We start from the raw sequence: 19,313 nt of genomic DNA, 5'->3' as shown, positions 1-19,313 counted from the left end.
GAATGTTTTGTCTGAATGTTTTTCTGAAATGTTTGCTTGCAATGGGCATCAAGGGTTGCAGCTAAGGACATTCCATTCCTAACCTCCAGAAAGCTGAAGTCTTGCGAGTACGCATATTTTCCTGGGTACTAGGCAAATGAAGTCCTGTATGCACAGAATCCTCTACGGAACTGTGTGTACCTCTTCTCTCTCCTTTCCCCCCCACTAACCACCCTTGTAGTTTTCCTGTTACTCTCCAGCGTGGCCAGAAGAAGATGGGGGGGAAACTTGTTATGCTCCAAGTGATCTTTTTGCGCCTTTCTGGAATTTGTATCCAGTTGGAGACATGGGTATGGGACAATTTCTGCTTGGGAATGGTGAGGACGTAGCTGGTTGTTATAATGGTGTGCTAAAATGGCCCCAGAATTTAATCTGAGCAAAGACTGCATAAAATCAACTTTTGTTTCCATTGTTAATTATGTCAGTAGTGTAAGGAGACAACTGGATAGCTCCCTTGGTTAGAGTGTGGTGCTGATAATGCCAAGGTTGCAGATTCGATTCCCGTAAGCGACAGCTGCCTATTTTTGCATTGCAGGGGGCTGGACTAGATGATCCTCAGTGTCATTACCAACTCCATGATTCTATGAAATGGGGCAAGACTGGCACACCAATCTTGGGTATAACCTGGATAATGGCACCAAAAGGCAAGGATTGTGTAATATATGGGCCACTATGGAAATATTGTATTTTCTTGCTGCAGACTGTGCAATTCCCCCTTCTTCTTGAATTGATTTGAAAGACAAAACTGCAAATCTCACAGTCCTTGGCAGAAGAAGACAGCCAAAGACCACAGTGATTATGCTTTTCTCTGTCTCCGGATTCAATTCAGGAGGCATAGAAAACTCCTGCATATACTCGGGTGGGAGGGCATAATTTCCAGCTAAGGACAGACCACACATCTGGTTATCCCTTCTCTTCCCAAAAATAACTATTACTTTTTGTTTGGAAAAAGGAGAAACCAGCAGGGGAGGGCTGGCTAGTGCCAGGAGTAGGAGACAAATGCAGTTTCAAGCTGGTCCCAATTTAAATGTGACAAGTTTTTGGTTTGTTTGTTTTTAAGCTGGTGTTCATATTTGGAATCCTTCAACCTTCAGAGTTTGCCCCTAATTCACAGATACATAGAAGCATAAATATGCCCCCCCCCCAGCATCATAAAGGAAAGATCAAACATGCATGTTGTGCATGTTGTGCTGTATGCATTTAAAAGGTCAGGAAAGAATAGAGCAAACTATTTAGAAGCAACCTTCCAGGGTTTACACATACATGGGAACTGCCTGTCTACTAGGTGCAATGCAATTACAGGTCAGCAGAACTGGTTTAATAGGCTGGTAGGACTCAATAACTTTTTATCATGTGACTAAAGTTGAGTATGTCAGACATTCTCCTCCTTCAAGAGGTACATGAATTGGCAGATTTGACTGTGGGAGCAGGAGGAGGGGAATATGAAGAGATTGTTTTAAAAGGTGATGATGCAGCTTGCCCCTGAAATCAGGGGCCTCTGAGATATGACAATACTCATGCTACTTGCCATTTCATTTTGTCCCACTCTTATCAAGCATGGTTCTCAAATGGAATCCATTCCAGAAGTTTGTTCAACTTTTGAAAACCCAAAGTGCAGCTTCTGATTGGCTGCAGGAGCTTCCCGCACTCAATCAAAAGCCACGACGGACATTCGGCTTCCAAAAAAAGTTCGCATATTGGAACACTCACTTCTGGGTTTGCGGCGTTCAGGAGCCAAAACATTTGAGTCACAAGGCGTTTGAAAACCAATTTATGACTGCATTTACCGGTAAATACTCAACAGCCACAGCAGTATGCAAACCAAGAGGCTTAAGCCACTGCCAAACATCATCCCAGTTTAAGGGTGGATACTTTCTAACACACCTCAGATGAAAATTTATTCACTTAATTTTTGTGTGAGATAAGCCCCTCATTGTTGAAATGGCATGATCAAATCATTTCCCTGAGGTCTGGCAATCAGCATGCTGTCTTAAGGAATTTATGAAGGTGTATACTCAGAAAGTGCATTTTTAAAACACTGGATGCAGCAAATCTGCATTTGTTTTGCTATTTATATTTATTTTCATGAATTTCCTCTAATCCAAGTAACTCAGGTTGGTATAGTTTCTCCTCAAAATAACCCTGTGAAGCTGGTTAACAAAGAGAGAGTGACTAGCTTAAGGCTACCAAGTGAGCTTTGGGCCGAGGTCTCCCCAGTCCAAATCCAAATAATAAAAGCTTGAAAATTCAAAATCAGTGTATACTAACAAAGATCTGACCAGAAAGCTGACAGTTCAACAACCAAACTAAAGTATCTAGGCCATATCTGCACAGCAAAGTTCTACAGATTTTATACAAGTTCTTCTTTTTTTTACATGGCTTTCTCTACCAGGATCCTTAGCTGGATAATGCTGAGAACAGCCTCTGGTCAGAGGGAGGAGATTCCCCCCTCCCCTCCCCCCAAACTACAGATCACAAAGCTCCTTAGGGAGAGAAAATGACTTTTAAAGAAATTTAACTGTATTGTGCAAATATGCTCACCATGTTTCCATGGGAAAAGCTGCTTCAACCAACCAACCAACCAACCAACCAATGGCTAACTAAAAATCCTAGGAAAGTGTTATAAACTTATAAACACCAAGGATGAATTCAGTTCTCCTCCAGCAGCTCTGCATACCCTCAAGTCCCCAGGCCATGAAAATGGTGGCAAAAAATAAGGAAAACTCCAACCATTTACTTACATCTGGATAATAGTCTGTGGTGGGTACTAGGCGTTCAATCAGGGCCTCTAGTGATCCAGAGATGAGACTCCCATCTTGATAAACAGGATCTCCACTCCTCTCTCCTGTATCTGGCTGCACCTGCCCACTACATCCGGAACCAAGCATGCTGGAAAATATTGGTGTCTGGGGCATAGTTTCCTGCAAAAGTGGAGGGAGAAAATGGAAGTGATGTGAGCCATATACAGCGGCTTCTTCATGTGTCTCATTGGTGCTTTCCCATGTTTTGAAGAAATATCAGCCTGATCCTGTGCAACATTAGGCCTGCTTAAGTCCACTACAATTATTCGGCTTAGACCTCTGGCCAACTCTTCATAGGGTCAGACTGCTTTTTTGTACTGCACATAACATAGAATGAACTTTGGAAGAGGAATTTGCAGTCCCAACATGCCCAAGTGTGCACGAAGCCTTTTGTCTGGCTTTGTTGTTAAATTAAATACGCATTGATAGGTCTACATTGTGCACTGTCTAGCAGGATGACATTTGTGTCTCGCAATAAGAGTGTTTGAAGACAACCTCGAGGACACATTCTTACAAAGAGTAAACCAAACAATCAGTCTTAAAAATTGTTCATAAGGATTCCTATAAAAACAAGTAACTATTAAAAGAGAAGCTTAAGATTCACAATTAAAATATTCCAACGAAAAACCCACAAATTAAACACATGGTGGAAGTGAGTTGCCTTACAACAGGAGTTGAGGACCTGTACCCTTCCAAGGGTTGTTCAACTTAATCCTCAATAGCCTCGGCCCAAGTGATCAGTGGTCATGGTTGGTGGGCTCTTCGTCCAGCAAATCTGCAAGCTCCTCACTCCTGGGTTTAAACTTTGTAAGTAAAGACTTCAAACAATGGGCCTCACTTGGGGGGAGAATTCTCAAGAGAAATGACACTGCTCTTCCAAGGCCATCAATGTTTAAGCATCCCAAGGACAGGGCATGTGTAGTGAAGTCTCTTCACCGGATCTTGACAGGGCAGGAAATATCCACATGACATGAGGAGCTTCCCAAGGTGGAACAAAGCAATTCTGCCTGACCCGTTTAGATGGCTACTTAGCAGAAAACCAATTCAAGCATGGCTGTTCTCCTTGATCTGGTTTAGATCTTGACAGCAGTTCATCTCATTTGCCCTGCCCTCTCATACATGGACACTTCTAGAAGTGTCTGAAGATGTGTCTGATGACACAATATCTGCCAAAGAGCAGGTAATCTGGGGAGGCAGTTGGCTTCTGGAACACTGAAGAACACGTTGCTGGGGTGATGCTTTCAGAGGTGTGCAGGCTATAGGGACAGTTGGGAAACCGAGCAGTTGGTTAAACCGAGTCTCTGAGTCTGGCAGCTTTCTCTAAGCATGGTCAGAGGGAGGTGGCAGGAACCAGGTCTTATCCTGGGACAGAAATACATGGGGCCAGACTGTCTGCTTGTCTTAACAACATACTGGTGAGTGCAAACACAACCTTACAGGATCTTGTGTTTCTGTCTTGCTTCAGGGAAAAATAGTATACCTGCTATCCTGGGTTATTGGCAGGGATCAGAGCTCCCCCCCACCCAGCTCTTCTCCTAGCTATCAGACTGAAGTATGTGATAGTCAACAACTACAAATATGTGTGGCTGCAAAGCAAATTTACATGGGAGGCGAAAACAATCAAGTTGCCATGGTGTGCTTAGATCATGAAACGTGAATGTCAGAGTGATTATGCATCAGCCCTCCATATGCTTTCTCAGTATCTCGTGTTTACTAGCCTGAATTTTCAAGGTTGCTAAGCTATATCAGGAGTAGCTGCTAAGAGAAATCCTCAATAGTGGCTCAGGTGACATCGCTTTGCTTCCTTCTTGCCATGGATATTGGGATGGCTTTGTAAACATTTCATGGCTGGTATGTATGGTATCACGTCCATGAGACAGTGTTATTGCCATGAACAAGGGATCTAGTGGAAAATTTGTTTCCTGAAATATGTGACTACTCGATGCCTATAGCCAAAGATAGGGCTCTTTATTGCTAGCTAATATGCAATTCTTCACCTTTGCATTTCCTGGTCATGAGCAATTTTGCCATCTCAGTTTTCTTTGCAGTCTCTCTCCCCCCCCCCCCCCCAGCCTTTGCTTTCCCTCCATTCTCTGGACCCTACTTTCTTTGATGGATTGGCACTGCTTTCTCAGGACCTTTCCTTTGCAAACCCCCCGTTTCTTCCATATCACCTTTCCTGCTGCCTGCCATGCTTGTTTCTGGGCTCTGAGCTGCTGAGCCATTGGCAGTCAGAGACATTTCTGCTTTCTGTGACATTAGAGCAACTAAGCCAGGCACATCATAAACCACAAAGTCCCCCTTAATCGCACTAAAATGTAGATATTCTGCAATATTTGAGGATTCATTAACTAAGTTATAACACATCACTGTTAAGTACTGCTAGAGCTCCTGTATGCCATCACTCAGAATTCTACCATGCATATGTAATGTCTATATGGCACATGAAAAATTCCACCAGCTATGGAGCTTCAGCAAACTTTGTAATGGGCATGTGTGACTCCTTACTGCCCTTTGATGCATATGCAAGCAAACAGTTCATGAACCTCCCACTACCTGATGAAAATTCATGGATGTTCATTGCAAGGTCCAAGGTGGTGAGTCAACCTCACTTCATCATTAATACTAACACTAAAATAATGGTTGCTTTCTACTGTTCACCCTCTTCCACTCCCTGCATTCCTGGCAGCTCAACACAATATGAAGGACATGCAGCTGCCTGGCTTATCAAAATCTAGGGGGCTACTGTGAAACCCAGAACAAACCCTGAATGGTGTAACACAAATGCCTCACACCTCTTAGGACAATAGGGGCTAGAACAAGGGTATTGCAACTCTCATAACTGCTCCCATTTTCAGGTCCTTCCCTTCACACAATTTACTCATATAAAAAAGAGGGGGATGGAACTACTTTTGGGACAACATTGAGGAGGCAATACCACAACATGATGTGAGCTGGGGGAGCAACATTAAATTTCATATGGGACATTAATTCAGTGTGAGCCAGCTCTGCTATATAAAGCACCAGCCAAACATTATGTTCCCTTTTAAGGAAGCTCCCCTCCCCAAGTAATATTTAGCTAGCCAGTTGGGGACTTGTCTAAGTTAATTCCAACATCACCCTGACACCAAGACATAACTAAAAGAAGAAAACTCCTGCCAGCTCATATGCTAGGACAGAATCCTGCACAGCTGTTTACGACTTAGAAGGCGGAATGTCCCTAATAGTAAACAGCAGCATATCCCTCCCACAGTTCAGGCCAGTGTTTGTCATTTAAATGTTTGAAGTGACTCATGTGAATGGGGACGAGAGACAAAATGTACAGCATCTAATTGACATATAATTGAGAAATGAGACACGGCAATTCTATGCACAAGTGCTTCCTTGGTAATGTTCTGTGGTATTTCACAAATTTAGTCACAAGGCATCCTTGTAGGCTCACATGACAGCTTGACAAATGGGATGTTTCTTTGGGAGGGAGGGAGGGACCTGGACGGCAGCTCGACTCTGTTTATTATGCGAGTTGCCTGTGAGTTTACTCCTTCCTTTTAAGGGATATGGCAGTGGTTTTTAATGAGCTACTCATGTACAGTGTGCACTGTCAGGCTATTTCATCTAGATGCATGCCCAAACTGCAGATTATGGAATAGGAAGGAACATGCTTCTTTCATAATATTAAAATGCAGGGTCATTGATTCATTGGCAGGGTTAACACAGGCAAAAGGAGGTATTCCTTCACAAAGTGAATAATTAACATAAGATTCAAAGCAACAAGATGCAGGGATCTGCTTAGACCAGTGGGGCCTGCAACAAAATGTTGTATGTAAAGGTAAAGGTAAAGGGCCCCCTGACCATTAGGTCCAGTCGTGGCCGACTCTGGGATTCTAACGCTCATCTCGCTTTATTGGCTGAGGGAGTTGGCGTACAGCTTCTGGGTCATGTGGCCAGCATGACTAAGCCGCTTCTGGTGAACCAGAACGGTGCACAGAAATGCCGTCTACCTTCCCGCCAGAGTGGTACCTATTTATCTACTTGCACTTTGACATGCTTTGAACTGCTAGGTTGGCAGGAGCAGGGACCGAGCAATGGGAGCTCACCCCGTTGTGGGGATTCAAACCCCGGACCTTCTGTTCGGCAAGTCCTAGGCTCTGTGGTTTAACTCACAGCGCCACCTGCATCCCAAAATGTTGTCATGTAGTGCACTTCTTTTCAAGGTTAGAGCCTGCCAGCCAAGCCCTCTTTCAGGAACACCATTCCATACTCCTCCCAGTTGCCATTCCACCAGTGGACATTCAGCATCCTGAGGCCACCGACTATGGACAGTACTAACTAGATGGTTTTGGTAGTAATGGGGTTTTCCTTTTAAGATTTTCCCCTAGGGAATTTTTTTTGTACTTTTGCAAACCTTGGGTTTGCTTCCAAGCCTGCTGCTCCCTCCCTCTTGTTCATCAGTGGCTCCATTTAGGATACAATCCTGATAATAATAAAAATGTTATTATTTATACACCAGCCACCCTGGACAGCTTCCAACACATAAAAAATAATAATAAAATGTCAAACTTCCCAATACAGAGCTGCCTTCAGATGTCTTATAAAAGTTGTGTAGTTCTTATCTCTTATCATTTGAGGAAGACAGGTGTATCAACAGCTCTCAGCTGTGATAGTTGAAAGTTACCATGTTAAGAGGCAGTAGACCTCTGAACACCAGATGTGGAGGGCAGACCACATGGAAGCGCTGTTGCCTTCATGCCCTTGCTCATCATCTGGCCAGCTGTTGATGTAAACAAAATGCTGGACAAAATGAACCTTTGGCCTGATCCAGAAGGACCACTCTTGTGTTCTTAGGCTCCTAGATTTGAATATGAAGACTAGAATCCTTGGCCATGAATGAAGAGATTCCAAATCCATGAAATGACATATTAGCACATCTATACTAAACAACCCCCTCCTCACTTGGGTAGAGGCTTGCACCTGCTAGCAACTTTGCTGGTATTGGTGCACACGTTACCCATGCTCCCTGGCACCCACATGTTCAGAATGAGTGGGAAAGCAGAATGACCTTCTGAGGTTGGCATAACAGGGACTTACTGAAGGCTACCCCAAAAACATGACTGAATAGATGTTTGAACCTGGATTTTCCCAGCCCAGGGAAATGCCACCCCCCTGTACCACATTGACTGCCAAGACAATGGATTCAATGGTTTTGAGACTTGTAGTTGCATGACATGTTTCCCTTAGGTGGTATATTATAGAATAATATAAGCAAAAAGCAAAACCTCTCCCTGCCCCAAGGAACACAAAAATCTAAAATAACATAACATTCTGCCGTGTGTTCCCTCTCTTATCATTGATCGTGGTGTCAGAAAAATGAAACGGGTGATGACATCACATTGTGCATTGTAGAATGCTATAGGTTGCCATGAGGAGTACAAAATATACACAAAGTAGTGCGTCTAGCAACATCTAGTTCCACTCCAAGAAAAGAGAGCAATAACCAAACAAGTTAAAAGCTAACTGCGTGTGTGTGTGTGTGTGTGTGTGTGTGTGTGACAGAGAGAGAGAGAGAGAGAGAGAGAGAGAGAGAAAGGAGGGGAGGGGGGGAGAGAGGGAAACAATATATTTGCTTTGGCATGTTAAGAATGCGGAGCTGGGATGTTTAAGATCTTTATGTTCGCCCATGCCGAGGCTAAAAGTCACCTACTCTTGTTATGTCTGTCAGTAAACACTGGAATAGAGCTCAAAGAATTCCTTATTTCTAGATAAAACAATGTAAAATGCATACTGTACTTTCGCCAGCAGTCTCTGGAGCACAAGTGCTCTGAAGCTGGCCCAATTATATTTATACAACAGCAGCCAAACGCGAAACCAAACCGCAATGTGCATTTTGGATCTGTAAGCAAAAATGCACTTTGACAGGATCCCATAAAGAGAAAAAGAGAGAGGCACCCCTCCAGCTTTTTTTAACGTGGGAGCCGTTCTTTTCCCCACAAAGCCATTTAACAATATCCACATACGCACTACTTTTAAACCTTGGCTGTAGTGCATGACAGGCGACACGACTCCAGTTTAGCAGAGAAGCCAAAGCTTCACCTGGGGGGACCGAGTCCCGAATGTCATTTACTGCTGTTTTGGGAGGAGGGGGAAAGAAGTATTAGAACAACAAAACAAAACATTCCCAGAAAATTCCGTAAAAGAGAAATAAAGGAAGAATGGGGAATTGTTTTTCCTTACCCTCATTCTTTTCTGTAGTATGTACATAAGCTTGTAGTGTTATGTTGATCCCGGTGGCATTCTAAAAGAGGTAACCCTTAGCCGAGCATCGCAGTTCGAGCCTGAGAGGAGAAGACGAGAAAGCTCTCTGGCTTCAGCTGCCCTTCCCGCCAGCTCAGATCTCAAAAACAGCTCCAGTTCATCTGAGCAAAAGCAGCAAGCCTGCAAGCTTCCCAGACGAGCTCTGACGTCAGCAGCTGGCTTGGCTTGCCGTTGGCTGAGAGGAAGCTTGTCTGATTCAAAAGGAGTGGAGTTTACTACTACAGCTGCCTTTTGTGCGCTGAGAGTGCCAGCTTTGAAAGGAAGAGCCCACCCTCTGCTTCCCTTTATGAAAAGCTTTCCAACAGGTTGGGTCGCATGGTAATACTATTCCCCATTCACCCTTCAGCTCTGCTTTCTCGGAGATCGAAAGGGCTGGGCGGCAAAGATGAGGAACTTACCGAACGGACTGGAGTTTTTATTTTGAAAAAATAAAACACCCAAGATCGTGTGTGGAGCAGTCAGGGTATTTCTAGCCAGTTTCACAGAACCGACTCTGTTTCTCTAAATAGTTCCTCGTTGTTTCGAACAACGGCTTTTTGAGTTATTTCTTGTCAGAAGGGGAATTCTGACAGATAGTAACGGTAAACACTGACAAACAGACCCTTTGCATGAGTGCCAAATCGTGGATTGTGTACTTGTGATTTGGATGACTATTATTATTATTATTATTATTCATTTATGTAGCATTATCAGGGCACATGGCTCCTTACAAAGTTTTACAAGCAACAAATAGTATGATCATCCAGCAATCCAAACAGATTGAATTAACAGATACACAGCACACTCTGCATTGCCATCAACTTCACATTACTTCAATATGACGCTAGCAGCTGTGGAAAAATTCCCCAGATCCTAATAATTAAAACAGTGTTCTCATCCCCAGCTAAAACCTAACAAACTTTTGCTTACATTCATCCTGTTTCCTTTGCCTCCCTTCCTTCCCTTTGTTGTCTTCCGCATTATATATATTTAGAATGTGAGCTTCTTGGGGTAGAGACTCACCCTTCCCCACTTGCTAACATGCTGCTACTCCTACTCTTATAACAATGGTCATAATTAGTAAATAATACTAAAATAATAATAAAACAATTACTGTATATCATGTTAGTACGCTTACAATAGCCCTTTATTGTCCGACACGTTTTGCCCAGCTAATAGGGTTAACTGCTGTCCTGTCCTGGAATAATTTATGGGTTAAAGGGCAGGTACTGTATCCCTCTGATTTTTTCCACAAGTAGCCATGCCTTTTGGTCTTCATTTGTTACCTCTTTTTCCAGTATTTAGACATATCAAATATAGAAGAGGCTTATTTAAAAACCGAATGAATGTTCTAGCTCATTTAGGTTTCATTATTTGGGTTCGAGTGTAGGAAATGCAAAAGAAAATTTAAAAGCTGATTGCAAAAACAGTTCTTAGATGCACCATTCCCTGCCCTTATGACCCCCATGACCCCCCCCCCCCGGCCCTTCATTGCTGTGTTGAAATATGCACAAGATTACTCACATGGTTAATTGTTAAATGCAACACAGTCACATCTGACTTCAAAAGAGGAAATTTCCCCAAAATGAAGTTGAAAGAGAAAGTTAAGAAGGGTCAGATGTCTCCAGAATGCTTCAGGGTGATTGAAAACTACAATACTAGAAGTTCAGTTAGAAGGGTTACCACCGATTAAGAAAGGTACCATCAGAACCAAGGGGGTGTGGTTTGCAAGCAGAGTGAAGGAACTGTTAGAAGCAAAAAAGGCTACCTTCAGAAAGTCTTGTCCAAATGAGGAAACAAACTTTGGCAAAAGAAGTGCAAGTAGACAGTATGAGATGGGGGGAACGAAATGTGAGGAGCACATAGTTATGAACAAGCAAACATAAAGACCAACAACAAAAAAATCACTATATACATTAGTAGCAGGAGATAAGCTAGGGAGGTGCTTTAGCCTTTAGACGACAAGTAGGTCAAAGGTATATTGAAGGAAGAAAAGAAGATTGCAGAGAAACTGGGTGAATACTTTTACAATGGACAATATAGTTCAGATCCCTGTGCCTGAACTAACTTTCACAGGAAGGAGAGTCTGAAGAATTGTGGTGATAAGAGAAAGTGCTCTAGGCCTTCCTGGCAAAATAAAAACGGAAAATCACCAGGTTCAGATAGCATTTGCCAAAGTGTTCTTAAGTAACTCAAATGTGAAATTGCTGATACTCTTAACAATAGGATTTAATGTGTCTCTAAGATCGGCCTCTATACAGGAAAGTGGCCATCGGGCTGCCAGTTTTTAAAAAGCGATCTGGGGGAATCCAAGAAATAACAGCCAGTTAGTTTCATGTGTCTTCCAGGAAGGCAGGTGAAAAGCATATGAAGAACAAGTCTTGCTGAAGCAGAACCAGCATGGCTTTTGCAAGTGTAAGCCCTGTCTCACTAACCTCTTAGGGTGCTTTGAGAGTATTAACAAGCATATAGATAGAGGTGATCCAGTTGATATCAACAAGAACAACAACAACAACAATCTTTATTACGGTCCAGAGACCCAACTAAGCAATACACAATTCATACAGCCTTGTACTTGGACTTTCAAAAAGCTTTTGACGAAGTACCTCACTGAAGAGTTTTGGAGAAATTCCAATAATTTATTTATCTACTTGTTCTGGAGGATCAACAAGAATGAATCAAGTATGCATTTCTGGCAATCCCCCCCCTTAAGTATTATGATTGTACTATTTATATTGCATTATGAAAGAAGAGAAAAGAATACGGTATCACCTAAATTGCTTGGGACCCATATACCTCAAAGAGCACCTTCTTCCATAAGTTCCTCTTCACATGCTCCATTCATCACCTGAGGAATCACCTGAATCCTAGGGGCAGCAAAATGGAGCAGAGTCCTTTTTGTGGCGTGCACCTTGTGGAAAGTCCTCTTGGCTTAGATTCGCCAAGTCCGAACACTTTGTGGGCCAAAGCCTGGTTTAGGATGGAAAACCTCCATCCTCTCATTCCTATTAATATTTTAAGACTGTTTTCCTTTATAGCTTCACTCAGTTTGGGGAGCTTTATGAATGGATGTTTTTTGTTGATTTTTTGTTTTTTAAAAATTAAGGTTTTTATTATGTTTTTTGTGGTTTATTTCTCAATTTGGTATGTGTGTATATTTTATTGTTATTGGCAGCTTTGAATTTCTTTTTGTGGGGGACGGGAGAAGGATATAAATTTGTGAAATAGACACCGATCATTTAGCTATACAGTGGTACCTTGGGTTACATACGCTTCAGGTTACATATGCTTCAAGTTCCAGACTCCGCTAACCCAGAAATAGTACCTCGGGTTAAGAACTTTGCTTCAGGATGAGAACAGAAATCGTGCAACAGCGGCGCAGCGGCAGCAGGAGGCCCCATTAGCTAAAGTGGTGCTTCAGGTTAAGAACAGTTTCAGGTTAAGAACGGACCTCCGGAACAAATTAAGTACCGGTACTTAACCCGAGGTACCACTGTATTTGGTTTAAAGACAAGTATGACTAAGAATTTTTTTCATTATTTTTTTTTTTAGTCGTAATTCCCATTGCTAAAACTGGGCTACTCTGGACCTCACTCCAATTTTGTAACCTGGTTGTAGCAACCCATCACTTCCCACCTTGCTTGTAAGAATGTATATATTTCAATGTATTTAGAAACACTTACATTGTGGCCTCCACTGCTCTACACTTAGTGCCTGCCTTGTGCCTCTTGAAAGCAGCTGCGTATAATAACAATGGCGAACATGCCTAATAAGAATGACTAACCTGCTGCTTGGGCCCTTTTCTAAACAAACCTTGGAAAGAGCTAATTTCTACCAGCTTTTCATCTTGAATGTTGATAGGTGGCTATGGACAAGGTTGTGTGTTGCTCTTTCCACACTCTGTTACAAAGGTCATGGCAGTTCATCTCCCTCCCAAGAACCTCTGTCAACATTTGAGGCTTTCCTTGCAGGGTGATAAGAAGTTACTATCAAGGTAGTTGAGGAAACAATGGGCTTTTCCCTCACAAGCGCATTTCCAGTATCTTATCCCTGGTGTTTTCTGTGTGTGGCTAGAAGTAGTCAAAGTGTTACCTTCCAGATGTTGTTGACTTATAACTCCCATCAGTCAGCACAGCCAAAGTCAGGGGTGATGGGCAGAGGTGTATCTAGGGTCCCTTATGCAGTTGGCAAGGATCTGTATTGCTCCCCCCACCCCAAAAATCAATATACCATAGTAGCCACATTAGAAATCACTACGTTTTATGTGACCCAAGTAGTCAAAGTGTCTGGAGTGAGGGTGAGGTGAGGAGGAAGGGCAAGAAAGACAGGAAGAATCTCCTGCGTTTGAACTTACTGCAATAGCAGTGGCATGTCGCTAAACACATATACATCATAGATGCCATCGTCTCCAGTGGTCTGCCTTCATACCGCCTCACCCTTTCTCCTACTCTGCTCAGTTTCCAGCTCTGGTCTAAACTCATGACCTGACACAGATAACTGGAGGCAGATTTCTGAGGTGGTTTTTGTGCTCCCCCAGGGCCTGTGCCCCTGGAGAGTGCCGGCTTCTCCAACACCTACGTACACCTCTGGTGATGGGAATTGTCGTCCAACAACTTTAGTGCATTTAGTATGTGTGTCTTGTCTGCAAGAAGAAGGACAAGTCTGACTTGGGCTTAGATTGTGGATTGATAAAATATTTGACCCAAACCTCTGTATTTTAAAGAAAAGTGTAATGGAAACAAATAACCAAGCATGGTTTGGGTGCAAGGTTGGTAAAGCTCCCCTTTGATACCTAGATTTTACATGGCTTTACTTAGACGTGTCTGGAAATGTGTAAAGGAAGCGCACAATAAAAGCTATAGTCGTCAGTTGACCGTAAACCAGTTTGCCCCCCAGCCAAGATGGGGTACATTTCAAAGTTGAGTGAAATTACAGGAAAGAATATGACTTCAGTTTGGTTTGAGAGGAGTATTACAAATCTCTCCTTTTGCTGCTTGCCTTGAACTGCCAAAGCAGGGAGGTTTTTGTGCACCTGGCTGGCTGGTAGGCTTGCCAAACAACCAGCAGGAAACTGGCCTGGCCAGATGTTATCTGTGTTGTTTTTACTCTCGGGCCAGTTGGTTTGTAGCTGTGCACCTTGGGGTTTTCCAAGGTTTTGCTGCTGTTCTTTGCAAGCCATTCTCTGTTTTGTCTTGGTAAAATGCAAATAATATTTCAGTTATAGGTTAGACGGTGATGTTTATACTATGGTAAAGGCTGTCATTCAGGTTGCATTCTTCCAACTGCTGAGAATATTTTACAGTTCCTATTTCCTTTATCTACTCCAAACCCTTCCAGAAATGACAGTTTTGTCATTTTTATGGTGTGAAACTGAAACTGATTCATTCAAAGTCGCTAACAACAGAGTTTATCACAGCTGGCCCAAAAGTGTGACCCTATCCATGTTTATCCACAAAGCTAAAATCACATATAGTCAAAACACAGAGGGTTCAATGGTGGGTGGGATTACCAAAGCCTTTTTTCCTGAATGCCCACCCCCTTTTAATTCTCTCCCCACCCCAGCCAGCACATAAAGATGAACATGCACAAGTTAAAGGCATGTAAATTGTGGACATACTGTATTAAAAAATAAGTCTCGTGATTTTTAATGTGTCTTAAGCACAATCCTATATGCACTTACTTAGAAGTAAGATCCACTGAACGATGTGGTACTTATTTCTGAGTAAACAGGCATAAGAATTACAGCTCAGACACAAGACCAATGCACTCCATTTGCCCTGCACTATGTGTTATGTACACATAGCTCTATAAATAGCACTCAGTTTGACACATAAAATTTTTGGGAAGAGAAACTGTTCAAAAGTATTTTATCCTACTCAACAAGTCTGAGTGGGGCTTCCTTCTTTCTTGAGACTAAGCACTTTTACATAAAATTGTGAAGGTGGGGGTCAAAGGGAACCATGATAATTTAAAGAGTCAAAAACAAACGAAGAACTGGATTACAGTGCGCTGCAACCGATTTACTTAAAGACACTTGGATAAATTGCATACCCGATTCCTACAGGACAGCAACAAGTAATTACAAAGGCACCAATTTACATTCTTCTGAATCATGCTAATTACAAGGGAAGTAGCTTTGACATATGCCATTTACATCCTCTTAGTAAGTTCTTTCAGTAATGTTTAGGTTCATTACATGTACATTGCTCTTTAAGAAGAGTTCGCAGAACATCATGCATGCTACAACCATTTGAAGAATTCACATTTTTTTGGGGATTCCTTTTTTAAAAAAATGATATTTATTAAGAATTTTAAAATTACAAAGAAATAGAGAGAAGAAGAAGGGGGGGAAGCACATTTTTTGGGATTCCTATATGAAACGACCTGATGCACACATCTCAGACCAATGCGTGCATTGGAACTTAAGTTATCCACCATATTTCACATTTCTCCAAGCGTAATGCCATTGTTCTGGAAAGTATCGAAATATGGATTTTGAGAGCAAATGCCCATTTTAATGCATATTCTTGGAGAAAAATACACCACATGCCAACCCTTGACCCACTCCTGATTTTGAGAAGGGTTTGGTTTTTTAAAAAAAATGCAGATTAATACGGAAATTGAAATAAATTATGGGTGAAAGCTTGTGATGTGGTCTAGAAACATAGCGATTCTTCCTTCCCTAATACATGTGCAATGAAATGCTGTTCTGAAAAAGAAGTTTGGTGCAGAAGGAGTGAGGAAATGGGGAAGGAATAATGAGGGCTGGCCACGGAAAAGACATGATCTTTCTCACCCTGTAAATAGCAAATAATGAGACTTCTAGCTTAATAGTGATTTCAGTCACTCATGTATAGTAGCTAAAAGGCTGGGGAGCATCTAAGGAGAAAACAGTCTTCTTATCATAGAGGATCTTTCACCTCAGATTTGTGCAGGAGGAAGACTTGGAAACATTGCTGAAAGTGCCTTATTGGAAAGCAGTGATGTGGTAAACCAGTGGAGGGGATGACATGCTGGATTGCCTTTCTTTCTTATGTAACAGCACAACCTGTACACAAAGGGAAGTATTCTTGGAATGTTCATACTCAGCATGCTTTATGAGCTTAGTATTACCTCGGGCCTCCCAGTTAGAAGGTGTGGTACAGAGGCGTGAAGCAGAAACCCTTAGTTAATTTCAACATATTAGATACTCCATTGCAAACCAGATTGGCCACAACTGTGGTGCAGGCAACTTCTGCAACAAGTGCTTAAAAGTGGTTTACTGAATCTTCAGTCAGGCTACAGCCAGTACCTTCCGAGGCATCTTTGGATCTAGTTGCAATAGTTTTCAAGCTTCCCTCCTTGCAGAGAGCCTTTCACATCGGTTCTGTTTGTCATGAAAACCCAAAACCCTGCAGAACATTGTGGGCTGCGTTCTAATGTCACCCTCAGTTTATGTGGGGCATTGAAAGAGTCTTGTTTATGAAACTGGATTCTACAATGTGCAAATTGAGAGGCTACTCTGGAATTGCAAAGGAAGGCTAATAGGAGCATGCCATCTCACTTTTAGGGAAGCTTGCTTGCCATTACATTGAGGAACCCCTGAAAAGTGCCTGAAGATCCAAGGGGTTCTACAACAAAATTTGAAAATCATTGGAGCCATATAAAATAGGGGCCCAGCATCAATAAATTTACTAAAATATATTTAATGTGGAAACTGAGATTTTTCTCATGATGTTACATATTTTGCTGTAAACTAAGCTGGAAATAATAATAACAATAACAACAATAATTTCTAGTTTGTTTTATTGTACAGTTTGAAATCAGGCCCACAGCCAGAGATTTTGTAATAGGGATAGCGTAGTGCTAATTGTTGAGAGTCTTCCTGGAAAGAGTGAGATTGGAGTGGGGATTGTGTTTTTTTAATAAGAAATAACAAAGTCCAAATACATGTAGTCCAGTTTAAGTCAATAAAATACAACTTTGAATCCTCCTAAGGATAGATCATTATTCCCCAGTGCTTTTGCAATAACTAACCAGAATGCTAGAAGCAAGGAGCAAATTTACTTCATTGTTCCCGAGAGAAAAATAATTTTGTTGATGTTTTAATCTGGGTAGAGAATGCTCTTTAATATTGCGGTGTTCATATAATCACTTAAGAGTGCAATCCTTGGTAGCCATAGGGCAGACTGGATCTTCACCTTGGATGTTGAAGACCAAACTTCAGTGTTGGAGCCTAGTTCTTCAAAACCACCAGCATCCCACTGAAGTTCTGGCCCAACTGACATCACGCTTCTGGTATCAGTAGGGCCAGAAAAGGGACTTTCTAGGGACATTCTGGATCCAACAACTTGAGAAAGGTTTAGACACCTCTGAGCATCTCCCCCGCCCCTTTCCCCTCCTGCTGTAAATAACAGGATGGAAACAGACAATCCTGACTCTCACCCAAAATTAATACTTTAAGGCCCAGAAACAACTGAGGTATGCAGACTGCTCTTCCATCCTCACTTCCACTCTGCTGGCTTGAGTCCAGAAGGGGTTTGCATTAGGTGGTAGAACTGCCTTCAAATTTACGCCTCCCCTCTGACACGGTGTTTTGCTCCCTCAAAAAATTGATTATAAATTTTGAGTATGGCAACTGAAACACCATGCTACAAACTATCCTCTCAATTGTAAAACGTATGCTTGCTATTTTACTGATGATACTAAACGCTTCCTTTCTTTAGAAACCTCAGAGTTGTTTACATGGGATATATGTCATCTTCCATCTAGGCATTGACCAGGTTCCATACTCATTGAGTGCTTCCACATACGTAGTGTTGTATGTACAACATAGTGTTGTACTGCTACACTTCAAACACTGTGCACTGGTTTATTGTGAGATCCACAGCTCTTATTTGATACTGCACCACATCAAACAAGCATACTATATGGGGCAGTGATGCAGAAGTTTTGGAATTTGCAAAACAGGGTGGTTGTTCAGTTTGCCTGTTATCTCTACACAGCGAAGTAACAAAGCCATTTAATGCAGCAAACACATCTTTTAAAAATTCATTTTTTAATGCATTCATACGGAGCACGTGGCAATTCACGAGAATGTTTTTATGCGAGTGAATTTTATTGAGTCTATTACGAGTTTAAATGCTGCAAGCTCTGTGCTGGTTTGTGACCTTGTCATGTGCAAGTGCAATGGTAAACAAGCTTATTCAAAAGTGGGCTGGATTAAGTTTAGGGTATCAGTTCTTAGTGTTCTTGTTTATCGCTACTGGGTTGCTTTGGCAGGGCGGGGCTCTTTAGAGTTGGCAAACGAAGCCTCACACAAACAAGAGAGGCACGCAGGGTGAGGTGGCAGCATGGAACGTGCAGGAAATGCCCTCCAGGAGCAATTAGCAGCAGGTAGCTAAGTATGCAGCCTCAGAGGGCACCTAGGGGAGATACCTCTCTATATTATAAAGTTTCATGACATTATTAGTATTTGAGTCTGAATTATGCATAATGATAATGCAGTCCTATGTATATTTAACAGTGAGGGTGAAACTCCCACTGAATTTGAGCTTCCTCCTAAGTAAAAAATACATTTAATTGGCCAGTGCAAAACAAACAATGCAAATAAAGGACGTGTCTTTTAACAACAGGAATTAAGGGCACATCCGCTTGACAAATGGAAAGATGGTTTTCAAAGCTGCCATGAAACTCAAGCAGGGAATCCTGGGAACTGTAGTTCTGTGAAACAGCTCAGGGTTACTCCTAATTACCCATAGTAACTAGTTCCAAGTTAGTTTACATTTTCAGTGCAAAGGATACTTTTATTTTAAAGGAAAAGCCTTCATTTTAAAAATTTAACCTCTCAGTTCCTTTAAAAAAAAATAATAAATTTCCCCTTCTGTTACTTTAAATGTTCTGTTTTTAATTTAGTAAAAGGCACATTATATGTAGATTTTTTAAAAAATCTTTTTTTTTAGAAAAGAATTCATTGTGGAACTTTAAGCTTTAGTATAATAAGATGCAGTAATGGTCTCAATGAGGCAGTAACTTTATTTAGCTCTTCTCAGTCAGCTGTGAATATAAAAGCTATCAGTGAAAATCAGGTTTGTGGGTTCTGTGGTCATATCAACAGAGTTTAGTCAGTTTAACAGTCATTCCTTCTTCCCTTTGGGATCTTGGCACCAGAAGTTCTGTGAGGGGATCTCTTAAAGACTGTCA

General features: G+C 41.9%; 1 protein-coding gene across 1 annotated transcript in view; it reads right to left on the bottom strand.

The window, feature by feature from the left end:
- RASGEF1A (RasGEF domain family member 1A) overlaps positions 1-19,313 on the bottom strand; it is a 211,593-nt gene that overhangs the window by 33,223 nt on the left and 159,057 nt on the right. The window contains exon 3 of the mRNA XM_028729203.2: positions 2,781-2,960. Within this exon, the coding sequence (XP_028585036.2) occupies positions 2,781-2,960 (180 nt within the window). The remainder of the gene's footprint in view (positions 1-2,780; positions 2,961-19,313) is intronic.

This window comes from Podarcis muralis, chromosome 6 (genome assembly GCF_964188315.1).
Source record: "Podarcis muralis chromosome 6, rPodMur119.hap1.1, whole genome shotgun sequence".
NCBI lineage: Eukaryota > Metazoa > Chordata > Lepidosauria > Squamata > Lacertidae > Podarcis > Podarcis muralis.
The sequence above is the reverse complement of the archived record's forward strand: the minus strand, read 5'-3'. Positions and strand labels throughout refer to the sequence as shown.